At 35.9% G+C, this 25,738-nt stretch overlaps 1 protein-coding gene across 7 annotated transcripts in view; it reads left to right on the plus strand.

Annotated features, from left to right (window-relative positions):
* The window catches only part of SBF2 (SET binding factor 2), a 448,047-nt gene that overhangs the window by 190,416 nt on the left and 231,893 nt on the right, over positions 1–25,738 (plus strand). For all 7 annotated transcript variants that reach the window (XM_040456902.1, XM_040456904.1, XM_040456906.1 and 4 more), the window contains exons 4-6: positions 7,825–7,947; positions 9,700–9,810; positions 12,098–12,203. In XM_040456902.1, coding sequence (XP_040312836.1) covers positions 7,825–7,947; positions 9,700–9,810; positions 12,098–12,203 — 340 coding nt within the window. The remainder of the gene's footprint in view (positions 1–7,824; positions 7,948–9,699; positions 9,811–12,097; positions 12,204–25,738) is intronic.

The following is a 25,738-nucleotide window of genomic DNA, read 5'->3' on the forward strand; positions in this document are numbered from 1 at the left end:
AATAGTGTGAACGTCTTTCCAGATTTACAGTTTAACTTTTTGTATGTCATCTGTTCTAAACAGTTTCTTTAAACTAGCACCTATTTCTTTTAAAGGTTGTATATGAGTACAAGACATTGGAAAGAGAAATCTAGCCCAAGAGTTATCAGACTTGACTTATTAATTCTCATTGTACCTTTAATGAGCTGTATGATCATGGCAAGTAATTTCATGTCTCTGGGCATGAGATTGCTTGTTTGTAAAATAAAGTAGATACCTTCTAGTACTATAGTGTTTTTATTATTCTATCATATTAATAACTACATCTGATTTTATTTTATTTTTTATATTAAATTTTTTTTAATGTTTTTTAGTTTTGAGAGACAGAGTGCAAGTGGGGGAGAGACAGAAAGAGAGGGAGACACAGAATCTGAAGCAGGCTTCAGGCTCTGAGCTGTCAGCACAGAGCCTGATGCAGGGCTTGAACCGATGAACTGTGAGATCATGACCTGAGCCGAAGTCAGATGCTTAACTGACTAAGCCACCCAAGCGCTCCAGGCACATCTGATTTTAAAGATACATTTTAATTTTTCTCATAGTAGATACAAAGTTTCTACCCAAATTATGATCCACAGGATACTATTCTTAGTCATCTGAATAAGGCATACTTTTTAGACCACTATGTTCAATATAACCATATGTCCTATATCTTTATGGAATGTTTCAGTATGCCATGTTACATGATCATTAAGGTTTCAACATGTGTTCTTTGAGAAAATAAAGCTGAAATCTTGAGTCTTTGTGCTCACCATATAAACTTCTAAATTAGGGATTCCATGGAAGTACATTTTATTTAACCTATGAAATTGTAAGCTTAATTTCTATGATCATATAACTCACCAAATAATATTAATATAATTTTTCATCTAAAAATGATATTTTATCATTTCTAATCTTTTTCGTCAATTTTCACATAGTGGGAAAGGACTTTGAAAAGAACCATTGACTTTGGTGGTTCACAAAATAATTTTCTTGAATTTATGAGAACATAATTTTGAGTTGGTTAACCTATTAGAAAGGAAACAAACAAGAAGCTTATCTGTAGTTTCCCCACTTCATACAGAAGTTTGTACTCATTATCTCATTTTCTTCAGAGATAAGGTTTAGCTTAATAGTATTTCTCATAATGTTGATATTGTAAGTCAGTCCTAGATGTTCTTAGTCATTTTATAAGATACACCAGAGAATTCTTGAGTACTATCTAACAGTTGATTTGAGTTAATTATGTCTTGGGGATAAAAGATGAACATATTTCAGTGCCAGTGACCATATTCTTCAGTTTATGATGATTAATTTATTAACTGTGATTTATTCACTATATATTAACTGGAGGGTAAAAGGTGTTTTAAAGAAGATATACAATAAGAATTACTGAAATAAAAGATGCCAAAAAGTAAAACTTCAATTATCATTCTCATGTTTCTTATATTAAAAAGTATATTATAAATTATGTTACCAACTAATAGTGTGAACATAGGAAATGAATTTTAGTTAAGTATGCCTAGCTTAAAAATTTAGTGGTTAGCTCATATTTTTAAAGGTTATATAAGAACTAAAATTAGGAAAATGAAATAGGCAGGATAGATAAATACTACAATTCAAGCTGGTATGTACATAGTATACTGCCTTTTTTTTTTAACATTTATTTATTATTGAGAGAGAGAAAGCATGAGCATGGGAGGGGCAGACACAGAATCTGAAGCAAGCTCCAGGCTCTGAGCTGTCAGCACAGAGCCCGACGCGGAGCTTGAACTCACAAACTGCGAGATCATGACCTGAGCCGAAGTCAGACGCTTAATCGACTGAGCTGCTCAGGCACCCCAGAATACTGCCTTTTTCTAAGGCATTTTCTTTGGATGCTTTGACTTGTCTCATTGTTGGATTTCTTCTTTTCCCTTTCCCTTTCCCTCTGACTGTCCTATTTATTAAGTTCCAGCTCACTATTGTGGACCTCACTGATTTCCCTTCTCAGAGTTTCTCAACACTGTAAATATGAACTTCAAAATGTTACAATTTTGTTTTGCACTTATTACTGTTATTTCACCTGTGTTGGTTTTAGCACTTAAGCTAGATTATAAATTTCCTGACACAAAGAACTGCACCTTATCCTTCTGTGACACATGCTATGTGTCCAGCCACTTAGTAAATGTTTAATAAATAAACACATACTGATACATTACTATTTACTTTTTAAAACTTTAAACTTTTTGTTATAAAGATAATGCAAGAGTAAACATTTTAGCAAATTATTTTTCTCTGGATATGCACATATTTTTATATGGTATGTGAAAACCGTAATCCCATGACCCAGAGACAAATGCTAAGACAAATGCTAGTCTTTTGGTATATAACCTTCCAGGCCTTTTCTCCTCCATATTAAAAATGTAAACATATTTAACACAAAATACGCACACACACACACACACACACACACACACACACAAACACACTGTATACTACTTTTTTAAAGTTTATTTATTTTGAGAGAGAGAGGGTGAGAGTGAGCAGGGGAGAGAAAAAGAGAGAGAGGGAGGGAGGGAGGGAGAGAGTGAGAGTGAGAGAGAGAGAGAGAGAGAGAGAGAGAGAGAATGAGTGAGAGAATCCCAAGTAGGCTCTGCACTGTCATTGTAGAACCAGTTGTTGGTCTTGATCTAATGACCAGCGCCGAAATCAAGAGTTGGATGCTTACCTGACTGAGCCACCCAGGTGCTCCTCCTTTTATCCTTTTTTAAGCAGAATATTTAAAGAAATACTGTAGGAAGAGTTTTAGTGTGAAATACTATTGTTGAAAATGAGCTTGACACATTTTGGATATTGGATACAAGTCTTTTCAAGGTAGAAGAGACAGGAATCAAGCATCAAGAGTGCACAAAGATGAGGCTGACATATTCAACCTGAGTGAAAAGATGAACTTCCTAAATGTTTTGAGTATGGAGTCATCCCATAAAATCAGTAATCTAATAATTTTTAGCATTTTTGTCTCAGGATACATTTAAAAAGCAATAGTGCTTTTGGGGAAAATTGATATGGTAAGTACTAATTTATCCCATGTTATTGAAGCACAGAGACTGTGACCTACATAGAATGTAAATTACGTAGAAGCTGGGAATCCCACTGGCACATGTAGTCCATGGTAAAAATAAGTAGGAAAAAAATCTGTAAGTGGGCAAGTTGTAGCATGTGCTTATGGTGTGTATAAGAGATAAGATGACCCTGCAAGTCATTGTGAGACAATTCAGTAAACTTAGTGTTTAAGATAAATTTGTATCTTTAATGGCATCTACTAGAATTAGGAATAATCTTAGGTTAGAAAAAGGCTTGCAAGTACTGTTCAGTGAGATAAAATATGTGAAAATGTTTTCTACTATAAAATATAAAATTTCAAAGCATTATTATAACATCTGTTACATTCATAGCCTATGTTTTAAATTTCCTGCTTATTTTTAGATTTCTCACATCTTTTCAGCATGTGAAATATGTAATTGTTACACAAAAGATATTCTAGCTGCTGTAATGAATAAACAGTATTCCCTTAAATGATAAATTATTTATAGAAAAATTTTATCAAAACCACCACATTACTGTCTCTTGGAACAAACCTTATTTTAACCAGCAGTTTTGGGGTTTAAATTTTTTTAGTACTACATTTTTAGTACTACATTTTGCTTTGAAAAGAGGAGTATGAATTTTCTCTAAACTTGTGACATTATATCCTCTTTTTTTGTAGAAACATTGTTTATTAATTATAATGAAGTATTTTAATAAGAATTTTGATATTTAATTCATAATTTGACTTAATAAAAACAATTAAGCAATAAATATTAAAAATAATTCCAGTCTTCCAACAGAGATTTGGAGAATTCAGTATTTTAAAAGGATGATGAAAGCTAGATTTAAGGAACACACACACACACACACACACACACACACACACACACACACACACAAAACAGTCTTTGAAATTAAGCATGAAAACCTGATGTATTATTATAGTATAAAATCACTAAGAGGGATAGTATATCAGTGTATTATAGTAAACTCAAAGTTATGATCATAAGTAGTAGAGCTTCATCATATTTTATTTCCTTGGGATTCATCTTTTATTAAAAAATATTATAAGGAGTAAAGTTTGTATATAATTTCACTTTTGGGTTTTGGGTTTTTGTTGTTTTTATTCTAAAGTATATCTTAATGATGACATAAGATATACTAGATATATGTTCTCAGGTAAATATTGCCAGGTAATCTATAAGCAAAAAGTATAACCAAACTAAAATTAGAATTTGGTGCTTATTTACTTCAACCAGAAATCAGAAAGTCTTAATATATTGCAAAATCTCTGATTAAAAAGATAAAATTATTACATAATATGGATGTTAATTGCCCTTAGTATTTTGCATTACTTTTTTTTTTTGGACATTCTTTTTTTTATTTTATTTTTCAATATATGAAGTTTATTGTCAAATTGATTTCCATACAACACCCAGTGCTCATCCCAAAAGGTGCCCTCCTCAATACCCTGCATTACTTTTTGAGTTGAGATCTAATTACCATGCCATAAAATCCATCCTTTTAAAGTGTGCAATTTAGTCTTTTTAGTATATTAAAAAAAATTTTTTTTAACCATAGTACTGCATTTTGCTTTGAAAAGTGGAGTATGAATTTTTTCTAAACTTGTGACATTGTATGCTTATAGGAGAGCTGTTAGAATTAAGAATAACAACATCTTATGATTTATAATACAGTTATGAAGTAAAAGCCAACCTCTGTAATAAAAAGTGATATAAATAAAAATGGAATTGTTTTTACTTAATACAGATTTACACTATACTGGCGCTTTTTTTCTTTTTTGTTAATAACTATTCCATTTAGTGAATGTTTAGTTAAAGAATAGCTTTAAGAAAAGACCAATGCATTCTATTTTGTGTTTTGGTCAAAGTAGGTTAATGGTTATTTATTTGAAATGGTTATCTACTTAGTCAAGCTGACTTCTAATGGTACTCTAGGGCATTTATCACAATCTCATAAAATGGATAGCTTTATCTTTTTGAGGAATTTTAGTCGTTCTTTTGTCATTTCAAATTTGTTAGTAATCCATGAAGAATATGATTCATTATGTGTGGAAATATTTGGTAAATTCATATTCATCACATTTTTATTATTTCTAAGGATTTTAGAAACCAGCCAACCTTTTAGCTTTTGCTTTATAACAGATGAAAATCTTTCAAGAGCATAGGGACCTTATGACACATATAAAAAGTAAACAGATAGTTCCCTTTGGATATGTGCATTCCATAGACATCTAATACTTGATTATATTTCACTGTACTAGAAAATATACGAGCTCCAACGGAGATAGAAAATATAGTTTTTGGCCTCTATAAGTGAGGGGGGCGGGGGAGAGACTTTCCTTGGTGAACTAGCCAGAAAGTTATTCCAAGAAAATTCATTCCTGCATGTATGCAGTGAACAAAAATTAATAAAGTATCAACCATGTGCCCAGCTCTTGTTTTAGGAACTGGGAAATTACTAGTGAACAAGACAGAAATCCTGGGCTTCATTAAGCATATTTTAGTGGAGGAGACAGACAAACAAAAAACAAGATAAGCGTGGGGCACCTGAGTGGCTCAGTTGGTTAAGCATCCAACTTTGGCTCAGGTCATGATCTCACAGTTTGTGAGTTCAAGCCCTACTTCGGGCTCAGAGCCTGGAGCCTACTTCGGATTCTGTGTCTCCCTCTCTCTCTGCCCGTTCCCCACTCGCACTCGCACTCTCTCTCAAAAATAAACATTAAAAAAAAAAAAAAAAAAAACAAGATAAGTGAAATAGGTTAATATGTTGGATGGTAACAAGTGCCAAGGAGAAAAATAAAGCAAGGAAAGAAAATAGAGAATGTTAGTGAATTGGGATTTTAATTAGGGTGCCAGCAAAGTCTTAACAGATGAGAAGTCACTTGAATGAAGACCTAATGGAGATGAGGGAATTCATCATTAGAGTATCTGTGGGAAGAGTATTTCAGGAAAAGGAATAACAGACAGTGCTTAAGAGCCTTAGTTGGGAGCATGCCCAGCATGTTTGAAGAGCAACAAGGAAGCAAACTGGGGCTAAGGAGGAATAGGAGAGACTGAAGGAGATTGTTAAAATAATCCAGACAAGCAATGATGGTGGCTCATAATACTGTGGTAGGAGTGGAGGTGGTGAGCATTCAGGATTTGCTGACAGTTTGGATATGGGGCATGAAGGGAGAGGAATCCAGAGTTTTGATTTGCCAAATGGACAGGTAGGATTTCCATTAACTGAGACTCAATACTGTAGGAGGAATGGAGTTTGAGGAGAAAGATTGGAGCTATGGTTTGGACATGTTTAAGATACCTGTTAGTCATCTAAGTCAAGCAGGCAATTGGATTTGGCATTTTGGGGAGAGGTTGGTGGGAGAAATGAGTTGGAGGATGTGTGATATATCGGTGAACTGTGCTAAGAATTAAAAGAAAAATAAGTAAAGGAAAGGCTTCAGGAAGGAAGACAGATTTTTGAGCTGCAAATTTGATTAATGGAAAAGAAAAAACATTCTAGTTAGGGAAAATGTCCTGGCATCTTAGAATATCATCTAGAAATTAATCTGAATGCTTTACTACCTTGTCTTTTTTTAAATTTTATTTATAAGTTTTATAGTGCATCATATAGTATAATGGAACAGTAGGTGCACAGGAAATACTTGTTGACACATAATGAGAACAAAAGTTTTCAAAGTTTATTTCATTAACCAGTATTTTTAGTCATTGTAATGTAGGGTATTTTTTTATTATAGATGTTTTTATTGTGCTAAAATGTACATGACATAGATTTGCCATTTTAACCATTATTAAGTGTACATTTCCATGGCAGTAAGTACATTCTGAAACTTAGTTTTGTGTAGAAAGATATTTTCTCTTCTCAAAAAAGTCAACATAGTTGCTTATGAGCAGAAGGAATTTAGAGCTGATTGGGTTTCACTTCTAAGAGCACTGAGCATTCTGTAAGCCTTAGAATCCTAAATGAGCATCACTTTTGTTTGAAAGATTGGTACAAGTAGAAAAACAAGAATGAAAATTAGTGCCTTCTAAAATAGATCTTTTCTTAAAAACTGACTCTCCATTTAAGTGAGTATCATTTTTAGTTGTTTGGGTCACTATCTAAAATAATGTTAATGTGGGGCGCCTGGGTGGCGCAGTCGGTTAAGAGTCCGACTTCAGCCAGGTCACGATCTCGCGGTCCGGGAGTTCGAGCCCCGCGTCGGGCTCTGGGCTGATGGCTCAGAGCCTGGAGCCTGTTTCCGATTCTGTGTCTCCCTCTCTCTCTGCCCCTCCCCCGTTCATGCTCTGTCTCTCTCTGTCCCAAAAATAAATAAACATTGAAAAAAAAAATTTTTTTTAAATAAAAAAAAAATAATAATAATAAAAAAATAAAATAATGTTAATGTGTCTTCTTTACCTTTGATTCCCGATCTCACATAGAAACCAAATGCTCACATAAAGTTGTGGTATATATCTGGAGCATAAGGAGCTTTTCAAAATTGAAATAAGCATGGCTTCCTTTATAATTTCTTTGTCTACTTACTTGCTTCTTAGATTCCTGTCAAAGTATGTATCTTTATTTTTAGTTTGAGTTTTGTAAATTATATTATAAATTATATTTTATAAATAATTTTAGATTTTGTAAATTACATGAAAATGTGTGATATGTCTATCTTTTGTGAACTATAAATCTAGAAATTCTGTCTGTTCATTTCAGTGCATCTTTTTCTAGGGAACAAAGAAGGAAGAGATTGAAGGTGAAGTGGAAGGGTCTGGTTTAATTCAGCCCGCAGAAGTATTTGCTCCCAAAAGCCTGGTGTTGGTATCCAGATTAGATTATCCAGAAATTTTTAGGGTAAGGAACTCATAGTTGTCATTATTGATTTGTATTATTGTGTGAATCTGCTTTGAGTGAATCATGGTAACACGATTTTGTATTTAAAATATCTTTGAATTGATTTAGAGGTTCATCAATAAAATAAATGTAGTGTTAGTAGAAAAAAATGTATTCATGTTGGATGAAATACATACCTAGATTAATGTAACTATTTAAACTTATAAGGATGTAGTGTTTGTTTTTAAATAGATCCCATGGCTACTGACTCCAAAATTTATGAATCTAAAAGAAATCATTTGATTGCCTGTAGCAAATTTAAAATGTATTAGCAGTATAACAACTTTGTGTTTTTATTTACCTTCTTTTGAGGAGACCAGGCTCAGTAAATAGATTGAATATCTAAATCTCAAATAGTTTTGGTCTCCAACATAGCTTTAAAATATTGTTTACTTCCAGATATTGTCTCTTTGAGACACTCAGAATTTTTAAATGCAAAAAAAATTTTTTAGACATTTAAGCTTTGAAAGAAGAGGGCTTACTTTTCTTATTTCAGTTGCTACCTTTAGTAATAGTAATGTTGATTATTGTCTGAAATCACAGATGTCTTTGGAAAATATATAAAATATACCTTAAAATTTCTGCGGCGCCTGGGTGGCTCAGTCAGTTAAGTGTCCGACTTTGGCTCAGGTATGATTTCACGGTTCGTGAGTTCGAGCCCCACGCCGGGTACTGTGCTGACAGCTCAGGGCCTCGAGCCTGCTTTGGATTCTGTGTGTGTCTCTCTCTGTTTCTCCCCTACTCGCACGGTCTCTCTCAAAAATAAATAAAGGTTTTTAAAAATTTAAAAATATACCTTAACATTTCTGAAGGACTTGGGAAATTAATACATAATTTCTGGAAAACTTTTCCATATTCTTGAGATTATATATATTCTAGAGGAATTAACTTAGTGTCAAGATTTCAATGACAATGGGTAACTTCTAACAAATACTAATTTTTCTTTTTTTTTTTTAATGTTTATTTTTGGGAAAGAGAGAGACAAATACAGAGTACAAGTAGGGGAGGGGCAGAGAGAGAGTCACAGATTCTGAAGCAGGCTCCAGGCTCTGAGCTGTCAGCACAGAGTTCGATGCGGGGCTCAAACTCATGGACCACAATAATGACCTGAGCTGAAGTTGGACGCTTAACCGACCAAACCACCCAGGCATCCCTACTAATTTTTCATAGTCACAAATTTTAATAAACTGAAAGATTCATAAAGATTGCATTTTATCTTCCATTTTACCACCTACCTTCTTCTGAGCTTACAGTGTTAATTATATCTTGTCTCTATTTTGCTAACCTCTGATAATTTACAAAATTTTTTTCTGTAGAACAAATATTCTGAATTTATAAGAATCACAAAGCAATAACATTTTGAAATTTTTATCTTGAAGTTTGACTTTTTGCAAAGTAGGCTGAGACCACAACAGTTTTAAGCCCTACAAATTTGCTAGAGTGTTTATCTCAGCACAAACACCTGTTTTACAAATTATGTTTCTGCTTTTTATAAACTCATCGCAAAAGCTCATTTAGAGCTTCTGGTCAAGGAGGAAAATTTAATAAACGTAATAACATTTGCTGCTTAAAACTTATTCCATGGTCACTGTGTAATATACTTTACTGGCTTCAAAAAGAAATTTCCTTAAGAGCAGATGTCACAGCAATTTATTTTTTAATGCTTATTTTTTCCATGAAAACGTAATCTCTTCTTTCATCTTCTCTTTGTAGGCTTGCCTAGGTTTGATCTACACTGTATATGTGGATAGTTTGAATGTCTCCTTGGAAAGTCTCATTGCAAACCTGTGTGCGTGCCTTGTCCCAGCGGCTGGAGGGTCTCAGGTAAATAGAATAAAAAGGGAGATGAAGAGGGCCTGTTCCTCTTCTCCTCTGCTCCAGTTAATTTAATTTTTGAAGAACAGAAAAAAATGGAATTCCTTAAATATTTTCATTTTAAAGAAGATCTTAGTTAAGCATTGTCCCTATGGTCTGCCTTCTAGAGACCCAAGATTCCATTCTCTTCTTAGGTCATAAGGTTAGTTTTAACACAGGGCTCACCTTTCACATAGCATAATTAGAAGTCATATTTTGTGTAACTTGAACTCTAGTTTACGTTTTCTTGGAAATATTCGTTTTAAGCTGAACATTTAAAATGTCTCCTTTCCACCTTTATTACTCCTCTATACAGCTATGGCTCATTTCATTAACTTATATCAAAATGTTTTTTAGTGATAAAAATTAGAAAAACTCTAAACTACCTTTAGAAATATTAATGTTGATGACCATCCAAAATCACAAATCTTTTCCGGAAAGTATAAGCTATCCTTTAAAATTTCCCAAGGTTTTTGTCATATTTGAGCCTCATATGAGGACATTAAATTCTTTTACTGACATAAAAATTTCTCAGAGTAGTCATCTTGTTTGTCTTAAGATTTTAATTTTCATCTCTGCGGTCAAAAAATAAGAACCTGAGCTTTTATGCCTCAATGTTTCCAGGGCACCATAGTTAAAAAAAAAAAAAAAAAAGACTTCCTTCACTTATTTTGCTTATTCTTGTGTAATGTTGTGGAAGAGGACAGCCCTCTAAAAATTACATTGTTTATCCTCCTCAGTCTGACAGAGATGATACTTGCTATGAAACTGACATTTTTTTCCCTTGCCCTTTGTCTTTTTTTTAATACTAAATTTATTATCAAATTTGTTTCCATACAACACCCAGTGCTCATCCCAACAGGTGCCCTCCTCGATGCTCATCACCCACTTTCCTCTCTCTCCCACCCCCCCCATCAACCCTCAGTTCTTTCTCTTTTAACTCTTTGGTCTTACCTGGTGTCCTGTTACTCTTAAGTTTTTATCCTCTTGTCTTCCTCCTATTCCCTCCTCCCTCATTCTTCTTCCCTTACTACAAAGGCAGAATAGAAGATGTAAGTTTGGTTACAAATGAACCTAAACTTTAAAGCTGTGGAATTATTTTATGGAACTTTCTCATGTGGGATTTATTTTGACTTTATTATGTTAATTTATTTTTTAATTTAAAAAACTTTTTATTGTGGCTGCTAGACGTTTTAAAGTATTACATATGTGGTTCATGTTACATATTTTTTGTTTTCCAAGTTTTATTGACATATAATTGGCATAAAAATGTTGACTTTAATATTTTCTTATTTTTTAGTTAAGTATGATTGTCACTAATTTTTGTTTCTCCATTGTTATTAAATTTTCAGCTTTCTAATTACTGAATTTTCTCATACCATATTCATTTGGGCACAATGTAATTTGAATATTTTTGGTTTCATCATTATTCTTGCATCTATTAATTGGATCTTGTAGGCTCATCATTACTCTAAATTTGGACTTCAAAAAAAAGTTGTTTTTTTTTTTACATTATTTATTTATTTATTTTATTTTAAAAAAATTTTTAACGTTTATTCATTTTTGAGAGACAGAGAGAGACAGAGCACAAGTGGGGGAAGGGCAGAGTGTCAGCACAGAGCCTGATGTGGGGCTCAAACTCAGGAACTGTGAGATCATGACCTGAGCCAAAGTCGGGCACTCAACCAACTGAGCCACCCAGGTGCCCCATATTTTTTATTTTTGAGAGAGAGAGAGAGAGAGAGAGAGAGAGAGAGAGACAGAGCACAAGTGGGGGAGGGGCAGAGAGAGAGTGAGACACAGAATCCGAAGCAGGCTCCAGGCCCCAAGCTGTCAGCACAGAGCCCGATGCGTGGCCTGAACCCATGGACCCGTGAGATCATGACCTGAGCCAAAGTTGGACACTTAACCGACTGAGCCACCCAGGCACCCCCCCAAAAAGTTTTTTTTTTAATTTTATTTTGAGAGAGAGATAGAGAGCAAGTGGAGAAGGGACAGAGAGAGAGGGAGATAGAATCCCAAGCAGGCTCTGCACTGCTAGCACAGAGCCCCATATGGGCCTCAAACTCACAAACCTCGAGATCATGACCTGAGCCGAAGTTGAGAGTCAGATGCTTAACAAAACTGAGCCACCCAGGCTTCCCCCCAAAAAACATTTTTTTAAATAAATTTGAACTTTCAAAGGATTTTTTTTGTTTTAAGAAAATGAGAGAAATCATTTATGTTTGTGTATGTGTGTTTTTCACCCATTCTGCAGAAGCTGTTCTCCTTGGGTGCAGGAGACAGACAGCTGATCCAGACTCCTTTGCATGACAGTCTTCCTGTCACAGGCACTAGTGTGGCTCTCCTGTTCCAGCAGTTGGGTATGTCTTTTCTCCCATTGTCAGTGTCCTCGTGTAGAAGCCTATGAAAAAAAGATTTATCTGAAACTCATGTCACCTGACATAAATCAAGAAAATAAAAAGCTAATGATTAAATACCTGATATATAAAATATATAATTTTATGGGTCTTAATCTTAAATGGTATTCATTCTTTACTTTTTTTTTTTTTTTTTTTTTTTTTTTAAGTTTTAACCCTGGCCTCTTTTGCTCTGGAGTCAATTCAACTTTTAGAAAATAGGCAGATTTTCTTTATGCTTTCAAAAATGAATAGATAGTATAGTTTGCTTTTCCTTAGATGAATTAGTTTTGTACAATCCTTGTCAGATGGAACTAAAAGTCCCATTCTTCTAATCTATCACCTGGATCAGGACTTTATCTTCAATTTTCTAGCAATGGCAAGGCTGAAGAATTGTGGGGAGGACATCACAAAAAGTACCCTCTATCCATTGGATACCTTGTACTTCATTTAGGGAGTAGTATAAAAATTTTTTTCAAAATTTTTTTTCTTTTTTTTTTAATGTTCATTATTTATTTTTGAGAGAGAGAGAGACAGACCGACAGACAGACAGACAGAGCATGAGCAGGGGAGGGGAGGGGCAGAAAGAGAGGGAGTCACAGAATCTGAAGCAGGCTCCAGGCTCCAAGCTGTCAGCATAGAGCCTGATGGGGGCTTGAACTCATGAACCGCAAGATCATGACCTGAGCAGAAGTCAGACATTTAACCAACTGAGCCACTCAGACGTCCTAATTTTTTTTCCAAAAATTCATTTAAATTCTAGTTAGTTGACATATAGTGTAGTATTGTTTTCAGGAGCAGAATTTAGTGATTCATCACTTACATACAACGCCCAGTGCTCAACACAAGTGCCTACCTTAATGCCTATCACTCATCTAGCCCATCCCCCACCTCCCTCCCTCCATCAACCCTCAGTTTGTTCTCTATCATTAAGTCTCTTAATGATAGAGTCTCTTATGATTTGGGATGCCTGGGTGGCTCAGTTGATTGGGCGTCCAACTCAGGTCATGATCTCAGCTCATGAGTTTGAGCCCTGCGTCTGGCTCTGTGCAGACAGCTTGGAGCCTGGAGCCTGCTTCAGATTCTGTCTCCCTCTCTCTCTGCCCCTTACCTGCTTATGCTCTGTCTCTTTCTCAAAAATAAATAAACATTAAATTTTTTTTTAATAGAGTCTCTTATGGTTTGTTTCCGTCTCTTTTTTTCCCCCTTTCCATATATTCGTTTCTTAAATCGCACACATGAGAGAAATCTCATGGCATTTGTCTTTCTCTGACTTATTTTGCTTAGCATAATACTCTCTAGCTCTAGCCATGTCATTGCAAAAGGCAAGATTTCATTCCTTTAGATGACTGAGTAGTAGTCCATTGTGTATATATATCACCTCTTCTTTATCCATTCATTAGTCATTGGACACTTGGGCTCTTTCCATAGTTTGGCTATTATTGATAATGCTGCTATAAACATTGGGATACATGTACCCCTTCAGATCTGTATTTTTGTGTCCTTTGGGTAAATAACCTAGTAATACAATTGCTGGATTGTAAGGTAGTTCTATTTTTCACTTTGGAGGAATCTGCATACTATTTTCCAGAGTGGCTGTGCCAGTTTGCATTCCCACCAACAGTGCAAGAGCGTTCCCCTTTCTCTGCATCCTTGCTAACACTTACTATTTATGTTGTTAATTTTAGCCATTCTGACAGGTGTGAGATGGTATCTCATTGTGATTTTGATTTGTATTTCCCTGATGATGAGTGATGTTGAGTGACTTTTCATATGTCTGTTAGTCATCTGGATGTCTTCTTTGGAAAAATGTGCCTTCATGTCTTCTGCCCATTTTTTAAGTGCATTATTTGGGGGTTTTTTGGATGTTGAGTTTGATAAGTTCCTTACAGATTTTGGATACTAACACTTTATCAGATATGTCATTTGCAAGTATCTTATCCTGTTCCATAGGCTGCATTTTGGTTTTGTTGATTGGTTCCCTCCCTGTGCAGAAGCTTTTTGTCTTGATGAAGTCCCAATAGTTCATTTTTGCTTTTGTTTCCCTTACCTCTGGTGACATATCTAGCAACAAATTGCTCTGGACCAGGCCAAAGAGGTTGTTACCTTTCTTCTCTAGGATTTTTTTTTTCTTCTTCTTCTCTAGGATTTTGATAGTTTCCTGTCTCACATTTAGGTATTTGATCCATTTTGAATTTATTTTTGTGTATGGTGTAAGAAAGTGGTCCAGTTTCATTCTTCTCTTGCTGTCCAGTTTTCCCAGCATGATTTGTTGAAGAGACTGTCTTTTTCCTACTGGATATTCTTTTTTTATTATTATTCTCAAGTTAGTTAGCATACAGTTCAGTCTTGTCTTCAGGAGTAGAACCCAGTGATTCATCTCTTACACATGACACCCAGTGCTCATCCCAAAAAGTGCCCCCCTTAGTGTCTGTCACCCATTTAACCCCCGCCCCCACCATCAACCCTCAGTTTGTTCTCCGTATTTAAGAGTCTCTTCTTTCCTGCTTCATTGAAGATTAGTTGACCATATAGTTGTAGATAGTATAACTTTAAAGTGAGGATGTTTCTGATCACGGCTGCCTGAGATTCCTGTTTACCTCTTACTTGTCCTTTATATGTGCCTACATATGAGTGTCCCATTCTCCTTGATTCAGTCTTTGTCAGTGTTCTCCATCTGTCTTTGGGTCTTTTTTTAGTTACACTGGAACCTTCCCTTCCTTAGGGCTCATATTCTGCATCCCCATGGAATTATTCCTTATACAAAACTCCTGCCCTCTTGTTTCCTTTCTATATCATGCTGAATTTTGCTGCTTGCTCAGCTCTATATCTTATCCCTTCTTTTTCATGAATGGCCCCATCCTTATTCTTCTGCTGTGACTTCAATTGTCAAATTTAGAAAGCCTCAGAAGAAATTAATGTAAATATATGTGGAGTTTTATAGTATCCTAATAAAGATGAATGGTGATACCAATCCCCAAGTAGTAGTTTTTCTCCCATTACATCTATTTCCTTTCAGAAGTTCAAACACTAAAAAATCACCTATCCCTTTTTCTCTCCCCTCTGAAAGATTCTACTCAGTCATTTCAGTGAAGTCCTAATTTAATTAAACCTTTTTTTTTTTAAGTGTATGAAATAGATAATCTCACTGGTGGCACTTACTTCTCTAAAGAATATCTTATTTATTAAATCCTCCTGCCATATACTTTTAGAAAATATTTTAGGGGCTTCATGGACTACCTGCAGCCTGTCCATGGTCCCTCCTAACCATTGACTTAGTTGATTTTAGCCAAACACTATTCCTGTGACTTTTTTACTTTTAGAAGAGGCTGTATACCTCTAAAGGGTCAATCAAAGCAAAGATTTACCATGAAGAGGAATAGAATAATAATGACACAAATATAATAATATCACATTCCCAAATGCTACCTTTTATCTTAATGAGTGCCTTACAAGCCTCGCATGTTTTTGAGTTTTTACAATGAGTTGATGAGGGGAGGAGAAGGATGTTACTGACATTCAGTGACCACGACCAGGGATATTAAACATCCTTCATGCATGATGTATGTGCACCAGAAGAGTTTTTACTTCAAAAACACTGGTAGCACTCCCACTGAGAAAAACTACAATAAAGTATAAATTTATAAAACCTGTATCTCTCTTCAGGTAACGGTGGTCTGTGTAACTTAGACTAACCCTCTTAGCAATAACTACTAGAAAAGCTATGTAAATATAAGCATCATCTTCTTGAAAGTATCAGAAGCAGTAAAGGTGACTAAACCATGGTCCGAGAAAAGAAGGAAACCTAGAGAAGTGAGCCAGACATTTGGGACCAGTTTTTCCCAGAGCATCAGTTGATTTTGGAAGAAGTAACCGAAAAGCTGTCCACACACTATCGATATCCCGTAGGGATGGGGGAAATTGAGTTCAGGTTTACCAAGGGACATTTCTTTAAAAGCTGTCATCCGTTGAGTTGAGACTACAAAGGACCACAGCTGAGGAATGAGTCGAGGTCTACATAAGGTCCCTTGAGGAACTGAAGTGGAACTTGAGATCATTTTAGTTCCTTAAAATGGATTCTAGTGATCCTTGATGCTACTGTAGTATATAGCTATATAGTACCAGTAAAAGAAAATCCTCTCTGGAGCAAGATAACTGCATTCTAGGCCTTAAGTATAAATATTCCCAACACTCAACCAAAACTAGCCAGAAACACAGAGGACTAATCCTATATGAAAGAAATACAGAAGAAACCATAGACAGGGGCACCTAGAAAATAGTTACCAGATTCACATATTAAAATAACTATGCTTAAATATTGAAGGAGATAAACAGTCAAGAGTGAGAATTTGGGGAGTGGCATCAGCAAGATGTTAGAACAAGAAGTCCTAGTCCTTCTTCCACAGAAACATTGCTTTAACAATGATGTACCGTTCAAAATGCAATCCAGCTAAGAATTTGCAGTGAGCACACAGCTGAGTACAGACAGACACGTTCAATGGGTAAGGAGAGCAGCGTCACTTTTTCTTGTCAGCCTCTCCCCCAAGCTTGCACAGCTCAGCACAGGGAGAGGACGCCCCAGCTTGCAGCTCCTTGGGGGAGGGGGAAGGAGAAGAGTAGAGTATGTATTCGATTTTCCAGCTTTTTGGGGGGCTGCCTGAGAGTGAGACTGGTTCCTGTCTCACCTCTTTTGGAGCACTGACAGGATTGGCATGGTTTCGATGCCACTGAGAACAAAGAAGAGTAAAGGGTAGCTTTCTGTACCATCATTGCTTGTCACAGGTGGAGAAGATGCACAACTTGGGGTATATCCCATGGGAAGGAAGAAGAGGAAAAACAGCAGTCTAACTTTTCAGAGAGCTGCCTGAATATTGACAAAGTTGTAGAGGAATTGTAACTTTAATTCACTGCTGATGAGAATGTGAATTGGAGCACAGTTTGATTTACTCAAAAGTTAAATAAACCAAATAATCTAGCCATTCTACTCTTAAACCTTCTACTCCATTTACCTAAGGAAAATGGTAACATTGTCCATAAAATATTTGTACATGAATGTTCATTTCCATATTTTTATGGATATTTTAAAAACTAGGAACAAGCTCAGTCTGGATCAGTGGCAGTGGTTAATGGTGATGATAATACATAAATAATCTGGTATGTCCATACAATACAGTACTACTAAGCTATATAATGAATTATTGAGACATGGTATAGCATAGATTAATCTGAAAATAATTATGCTGAATTTAAAAAGTCATACAAAAAAGAATTTATACTGTATCATTTGGTTTCTATAAAGTTCTAGAAAATGCAGTCTCTGTGGTAAAAGAATAGTTGCTTTGGGGGTGAGAAAAGAAGGATTACAAAGAGATATAAGGAAACTTTTTTTTTAATGTTTATTTATTTATTATTTTTTTTTTAAATTTTTTTTCAACGTTTTTTATTTATTTTTGGGACAGAGAGAGACAGAGCATGAACGGGGGAGGGGCAGAGAGAGAGAGGGAGACACAGAATCGGAAACAGGCTCCAGGCTCCGAGCCATCCGCCCAGAGCCTGACGCGGGGCTCAAACTCACGGACCGCGAGATCGTGACCTGGCTGAAGTCGGACGCTTAACCGACTGCGCCACCCAGGCGCCCCATTGTTTATTTATTTTTGAGAGAGAGATAGAGACAGAGCACAAGCAGGGGAGGAGCAGAGAGAGAGGGAAACACAGAATCTGAAGCACGCTCCAGGCTCTGAGCTGTCAGCACAGAGCCTGACGTGGGGCTTGAACTCACAAACCATGAGATCATGACCTGAGCCGAAGTTGGATGCTTAACCAACAGAGCCACCAAGGTACCCCAAGTATGAGGAAACTTTGGAATGTTGTGTTCATTATCTTGATTGTGGTGATGGTTTTACAGGTATGCATATATATGTCAAAGTATATCAAATTCTACAAGTGAATTAAAAATATATATTCATACAAGAGCTTATACATGAATTTTCATAGCAGCATTATTCATAATACCCCAAAAAATGGAAACAACCCAAAGGTCCATCAACTCATAAATGGATAAACAAATTTTGGTATATTTATATAAATGGATTATTATTGAGCCATAATAAGGAATGAATTTTTGATATGTGCTACAAATGGACAAATCTTGAAAACATTATGTGAAGTGAAAGAAGCAAGACTCAAAAGGTCTTATATTGTATGATCCCATGTATATGAAATGTGTACAACAGGCAAATCCATAGAGACAGGAAGTAGATTAAAGGTTGCCAGGAACTGGTGGGGGAGGGGACAGTGGAGTGACTGATAAAGAGAATGGGGTTTCTCTTCAGGTCATGAAATTGAGTTAGAGACTGGTGATGGTTTTACAACCTAAGCCTATTCTAAAAACCACTGAATTGTATTCTTTATAAGGGCAAGTTTATGGTATATGAATTATATATCAATAAAGAAAAAACTTCTTGTCAGAAGAATTCAGAAGCCATCTTGAAGAGGCTTGCAACTGATCTGATGGTATAATTTGAGCTTCATAAATGATGGTAATTGCAATTGATTGAAACCCAGCAAATATTTTTAAATCCATGAATTCATAATAATATTAAATGGAAAATTATTACCTTAGAACATAATGGAACCAATTTGTTATCTTGAAAACTTATCAGTAAAGGAAAAGAGGGGCGCCTGGGTGGCTCAGTCAGTTAAGCGTCCGACTTCGCTCAGGTCATGATCTCACGGCTTGTGAGTTCGAGCCCTGTGTCCGGCTCTGCGCTGACAGCTCAGATCCTGGATCCTCTTCGAATTCTATGTCTTTCTCTCTCTCTCTCTGCCCCTCCCCCGCTCACACTCTGTCTCTCAAAAATAAACATTAAAAAAAAATAGTTTTTTAAATAAAGGAAAAGAATCTAGCATTTATTCTGCCTTGTTTATATGACTATATAATACAGGACAACCCAATAGTAGATGAGGAGAATTGTGTCTTTTTAAAAGTATTCTATCAAGGTGCACCTGGGGGCTCAGTCGGTTAAGCATCCTGCTCTTGGTTTCGGCTCACATCATGATCTCATGGTTTGTGAGTTTGAGCCCTGCATCGGGCTCTGTGCTGACAGTGCAGAGCCTGATTGGGATTCTCTCTCTCTCTGCGTCTCCCCTGCTCTCTCTCTCTGTCTCTCTGTCTCTTTCAAAATTATAAGTAAACTTAAAAAAATAAAATAATAAATAAAAGTATTCTACCAATAAATGAAAAAATTATAGTAACAGAACATCATCATTTTACAGTCTTTAGTAAATGAAGATCTGATAATCAACAAGTGTTATTATAAGAAGGAAAAAAGCAGGTATTATATATCTAGCCTTGCCACACACACTACCTGTGGTTTGGTCAGAGGGATTAATCTGAGTCTGATTTCAGGAAATACAGAAGACAGGGGAACACATTGAAATGCACCAAAAGATGGCAGTTGTCAAAATCTAGGCTCTCAGAAGATGTGGTGTGTGTATATATATGTATGTATGTATATAATGTGTGTGTGTGTGTACACACACACACACACACACACACACACACACATATATAATGGAATATTATTCAGCCATAAAAAAGAATGGAATCTTACCATTTATAATAACATGGATGGAGCTAGAGAGTGTAATGCTAAGCAAAATAAGTCAGATAAAGACAAATACCATACTATTTCCCTTATATGTGAAATTTAAGAAATGAAACAAATGAGCACAAGAAAAAAAAAGAGAGAGTAACCAAGAAACAGACTCTTAACTATAGAGCACAAACTAATGGTTACCAGGGGTGTGGTAGGTGGGGGGATGGGTGAAATAGGTGAAGGGAATTAAGAGTACACTTATCATAATGAGCACTGAGTAATATATAGTATTGTTGAATCACTGTATTGTACAACTGAAACTGATATAACACTGTATGTTAACTATACTGGAATTAAAGTAAACTTTTAAAAAGTCTGGGTTCGGGGCGCCTGGGTGGCGCAGTCGGTTAAGCGTCCGACTTCAGCCAGGTCAGGATCTCGCGGTCCGTGAGTTCGAGCCCCGCGTCAGGCTCTGGGCTGATGGCTCGGAGCCTGGAGCCTGTTTCCGATTCTGTGTCTCCCTCTCTCTCTGCCCCTCCCCTGTTCATGCTCTGTCTCTCTCTGTCCCCAAAATAAATAAAAAAACGTCGAAAAAAAAATTAAAAAAAAAAAAAAGTCTGGGTTCACAGAAAATCATTGGTCAAATGTCCCAGGTTCGTTTTTTTTTTTTTTAACTATTTTTAATGTTTATTTATTTATTTATTTATTTAAAAATTTTTTTTCAACGTTTATTTATTTTTGGGACAGAGAGAGACAGAGCATGAACGGGGGAGGGGCAGAGAGAGAGGGAGACACAGAATCGGAAACAGGCTCCAGGCTCTGAGCCATCAGCCCAGAGCCTGACGCGGGGCTCGAACTCAACGGACCGCGAGATCGTGACCTGGCTGAAGTCGGACGCTTAACCGACTGCGCCACCAGGCGCCCCAATGTTTATTTATTTTTGAGAGAGACAGACAGAGCACAAGCAGGGGAGGAGCAGAGAGAGAGGAAGACACAGAATCTAAAGCAGGCTCCAGGCGCCATGCTGTCAGCATGAAGCCCAACACAGGGATCAAACTTATAGACTGTGAGATCATGACCTGAGCCGAAGTCAGACACTTAACTGACCAAGCCACCCATGTGCCCCTGACCCAGGTTCTTTAACAAATAAATTTTAATGAAAGGAAAGGAATGGAGGAATAACTTCAAGATTAAAAGAGATTTATAACATACCCTATTTTTAATAGAGTGAGATTGAACTATAGTGTCTAGGAATGCACATTTTGGCAATGAAACTATAGAAAAAAAGGAAAATGATTGATAGAATAAAGTCAAGATTATGGTTACTTATGGCAGTAGAGAGAGAATTCTGATTGGAGGCACAGGGAAGGGGCCTTTAGGGTTGCTGGCGAAGTTCTCTTTCTCGGCCTAGGTAGTGTTCCTTAATTCTTTAGGATAATTCACTAAGCCACCCATTTTACTTGTATGGTTTTCTATATTTGTGTTTAATCTTTCAATAAAAATATTTTTAAAAAACTTATAAAACTAACTCTTTACATGTATATATTTTATTTAAAAATATATAGTACTTCAACACATTAGAGATTTTATTCTCAGATAACAAAGTCTAGAGGTAGGCAGTACAGAGCTGATGTGTTGACTCACAATTGTCTTCAGGGATGGTATGGGAATTCTACTCCATAGTTTTTCCTTACTTATTAATAAGGAGTTTTTCCCTTACAAGACTATGAGCTTTAAGAACTTCTTCTTATTCTGTGTGTCCTCTGTATTTGGCATAGTACCTTAGGCTCAAAAAACATTAATATTTGTTGAATACATGAATGAATACATTAGCCATGAAGAAAATGGCAATCATTATTTTATTAGATGATGTTCTATGTATGGATTAAGTGTGTCGGAATGTATGACTATTAGTCATTTGAAGATCAGATTTCATTATTTTACTCTCTAGTATTTTCAGCTGAATTATCTTTTGCTTACATATTCAAAATTTAATTTTTCAGGGAAAAAATAAGGAAAAGATAAGAAAGGGAAGGAGAGAGAAGGATGCTTCTAAGCACTGTGTGCAGAGTTGTAGTTTCCAGAGCATGCAACACTGATAATTCTGTCTAAAGGCGTGTTCTTATCACCAGTCATTTTGGTTGGACTGTTGTTGAAGGCCATTATCAGAGTTCACTACCTGGGTTGGGGGTGAGATGGTGGTGGTGGATTTTATAAAGCATAGACAGGAAGCAGATAAGACTGTAAGATTCTTTTGTAGCCTTGACCAGTTTTCCTGTGGAAGGTCTAAATGTAATGATAGCATTTCCTTGGTTCTTCTCTCCACGGATTGTTATGATAATGAATTTGTTTTTCACAGTTTGAAAGGTCTCTGCCATTGCCTGAAATAATTATGTGGACTTCTACCATCACCCACCTCATTCCCCATAATTTCCTGTTAATCACCTTCGTCTCTTACTTCCTGTATTATTTATTTGTTCCTTGTAGCCTATCTGAACTATTTTTGTTTACCTGCAGATTTGTGGAAAACTGTAGATGTTTTGTTTTTTTAATGTTAGTAAGATTATATTCACAGGATTGGTTTTTATAGCCCATCTGATTTTTTTGTTGTTTGTTTAATCCATAGCTGTTTAACTCACATGTCCCTCTTTAACCCAAATAATTTTGTGAAATTTTCATGACATGTTTTGCCATATCTGTTTCGTTATAATTTGGATTTTAACTGCAAATACGCTAATTTTAGAATACTTATTCCCCAGTTTTTACAGTATCCTATTTTAAAGTATACTTGAAAATGTATACTACATTTTTTAAGTTGCGTACTAAAATGAACTTGGACCCTCATCTATCGTCAATTTCCATAGTTAAACTACAATAGTCTTATATCATCCGTGCTTATACTTCTATCACAGCTTTACCGATGTATTATTGACGCATAGCTTATGTAAGTTCAAGGTTTACAATGTGATGACTTGATGCAGATATATATTGTGAAATGATTACTACAGTAAGATTAGCTAATACCTCTGTCCTTTCACATAATTCTAAATTTTTATGTGTGTGCTGATAATATTTAAGATCTACTGTCTTAAGAACTTTCAAGTATATAATACAGTATTATTATAATCACCACGCTGTACATTAGATCCCCTGAATTTATTCATCTTATACTTAGAGTTTGTGCCCTTTGACCAGCGTCTCCCCATTTCTCACACCCGTTAGCCCCTGGCAACCACCATTCTACTCTCTATTTCTATGAGTTCAGCTTTTTTTGATTCCACATGTAAGTGAGAACATAGAGTGTCTTTCTCTTTCTAATTTAACTTAATATGATGCCTTAAAGGTCTATCTATGTTGCTACAAAAGGCAGGATTTCTTTCTTTTTTATGGATGAAAAATATTCCATTGTATTACAATTATTTTCTTTATTCATTCATCTATAGAAGGACACTTAGGTTGTTTCCATGTCTTGGCTGTTGTGAATAATGTCATGAACATAGGAGTGTAGATAACTCTTCAAGATAGGGATTTCATTTCTTTTGGATATATAATCAGAGGTGGAATTGCAGGATCATATGGTAGTTCTATTTTTAATTTTCTGAAGTACTTCCACATTGTTTTCCAAAATGACTGCGCCAATCTACATTTCCACCAAGAGTGCACAATGGATACCATTTCTCCATAACCTTGCCAATACTTGTTATCTCTTATCTTTTTGATAAACATTCTAACAAATGTAAGATGATAACTTACTATGGCTTTGATTTGCATTTCCCTGATGGTTAGTGATGTTAAGCATCTTTTCATATACTCTACATGGCATTTGTATGTTTTTGGAAAAATGTCTATTCAAGTCCTTTGTTTGTTTGTTTGTTTTTTTTTTAAATTTTTTTTTCAACGTTTTTATTTATTTTTGGGACAGAGAGAGACAGAGCATGAACGGGGGAGGGGCAGAGAGAGAGGGAGACACAGAATCGGAAACAGGCTCTAGGCTCCGAGCCACCAGCCCAGAGCCCGACGTGGGGCTCGAACTCACGGACCGCGAGATCGTGACCTGGCTGAAGTCGGGCGCTTAACCGACTGCGCCACCCAGGCGCCCCGAGTTTGTTTGTTTTTTAAGTGATGTGACTTAGGGGTCCAATTTCATTCTTTTGCATGTGAGTATCCAGTTTTCCGAGCACTGTTTATTGAAGAGATTATCTTTTCCTCATTGAATATTCCTGGCTCCTTTATGAAATATTTGTTGACCTTATGAGTTTATTTCTGTGATCTCAATTATCTTCCCTTGATCTGTGTGTTTTTTATGCTAGTACCACACTATTTTTATTACTATAGCTTTGTAATATAGATTTAAATCAAGAATTATGATGCTTCTAGCTTTGTTTTTTGTCAGGATTGCTTTGACTATTTGGGATCTTTTATGGTTCCATATAAATTTTAGGATTTTTTTCTGTCTCTGTGAAAAATTTCATTAGAATTTTGATAGAGATAGCATTGAACCCATAGATGGTTTTGGATAGTAACATTTTAACAATATTAATTCTTCTGATTCATGAACACAGGATATCATTCCATTTATTTGTGTCTTCTTTAGTTCCTTTCATCAGTCTTGTGGGTTTTAACATATAGATCTTTCATGTCTTGGTTAAATTTATCCCTAAGTTTGAAATTATTTTTGAATGCTGTTGTAAGTGGGATTATTTTCTTTATTTCTTTTTTATTTTTATTTTTTTAATTTTTTTTTAACATTTATGTATTTTTGAGACAGAGAGACAGAGCATGAACGGGGGAGGGTCAGAGAGAGAGGGAGACACAGAATCTGAAACAGGCTCCAGGTGCTGAGCGGTCAGCACAGAGCCCGACGCGGGGCTCGAACTCACAGACTGTGAGATCATGACCTGAGCTGAAGTCAGACGCTTAACCGACTGAGCCATCCAGGCGCCCCCTTTATTTCTTTTTTAAATAGTTTCTTGTTCGTATATAGAAATGCAACTGATTTTTGATTACTGTTGACTTTGTATCTGCGTCTTTACTGAATTAGTTTATTAGTTCTAATAGCTTTGTGGTAGGGTCTTTAGGATTCTCTCTATATAAGATCATATCATCTGCCAAAAGATACAGTTTTACTTCTTTTCTTATGTGGGTGCCTTTTATTTCTTCTTGCCTAATTGCTCTGACGAGGGTTTCTAGTACTCTGTTGAATAGAGTGGTGAGAATGGGTACCTTTGTCTTATTCCCAATCTTACTAGGAAAGTTTTCAACCTTTTACCATCGAGTAAGATGTTAGCTGTGGGACTGTCATATGTGGTGTTTATTATGTTGAGGTACATTCCATCTATACCCAATTTGTTGAGAATTTTTATCATGAAATAATATTGAATTTTGTCAAATGCTTTTTTCTGCTTCTATTGAGATGATCATATGATTTTTATTTATTTTTATTTTTTAAATTTTCATTTATTTTAGAAAGAGAGAGAGACAGAGCATGAGTGGGGGAGAGGGAGAGAAAGAGGGAGACACAGAATCCAAAGCAAGCTCCAGGCTCTGAGCTGTCAGCACAGAGCCCAATGTGGGGCCCAAACCCATGAACCATGAGATCATGACCTGAACCGAAATTGGACGCCCAACTGACCAAGCCACCCAGCTGCCCCAGTCATGATTTTTAAATCTTTCATTCTATTAATGTGGTGTATCACATTGATTTGTGTATGTTGAACCATCCTTACATGCAGGATTAAATCCCACTTGATGATTGTGTGTGGTCCTTTTAGTGTGATGCTGAATTCAGTTTGCAGATGTTTTATTGTGAGTTTTTGCATCCATTCATCAGGGATATTGACCTGTAGTTTTCTTTTCGAATAGTGTCCTTATCTGACTTTGTTATCAGGATAATGCTGGCCT

Source organism: Herpailurus yagouaroundi, unplaced genomic scaffold (assembly GCF_014898765.1).
Source record: "Herpailurus yagouaroundi ecotype Mexico unplaced genomic scaffold, PumYag 218, whole genome shotgun sequence".
Lineage (NCBI taxonomy): Eukaryota > Metazoa > Chordata > Mammalia > Carnivora > Felidae > Herpailurus > Herpailurus yagouaroundi.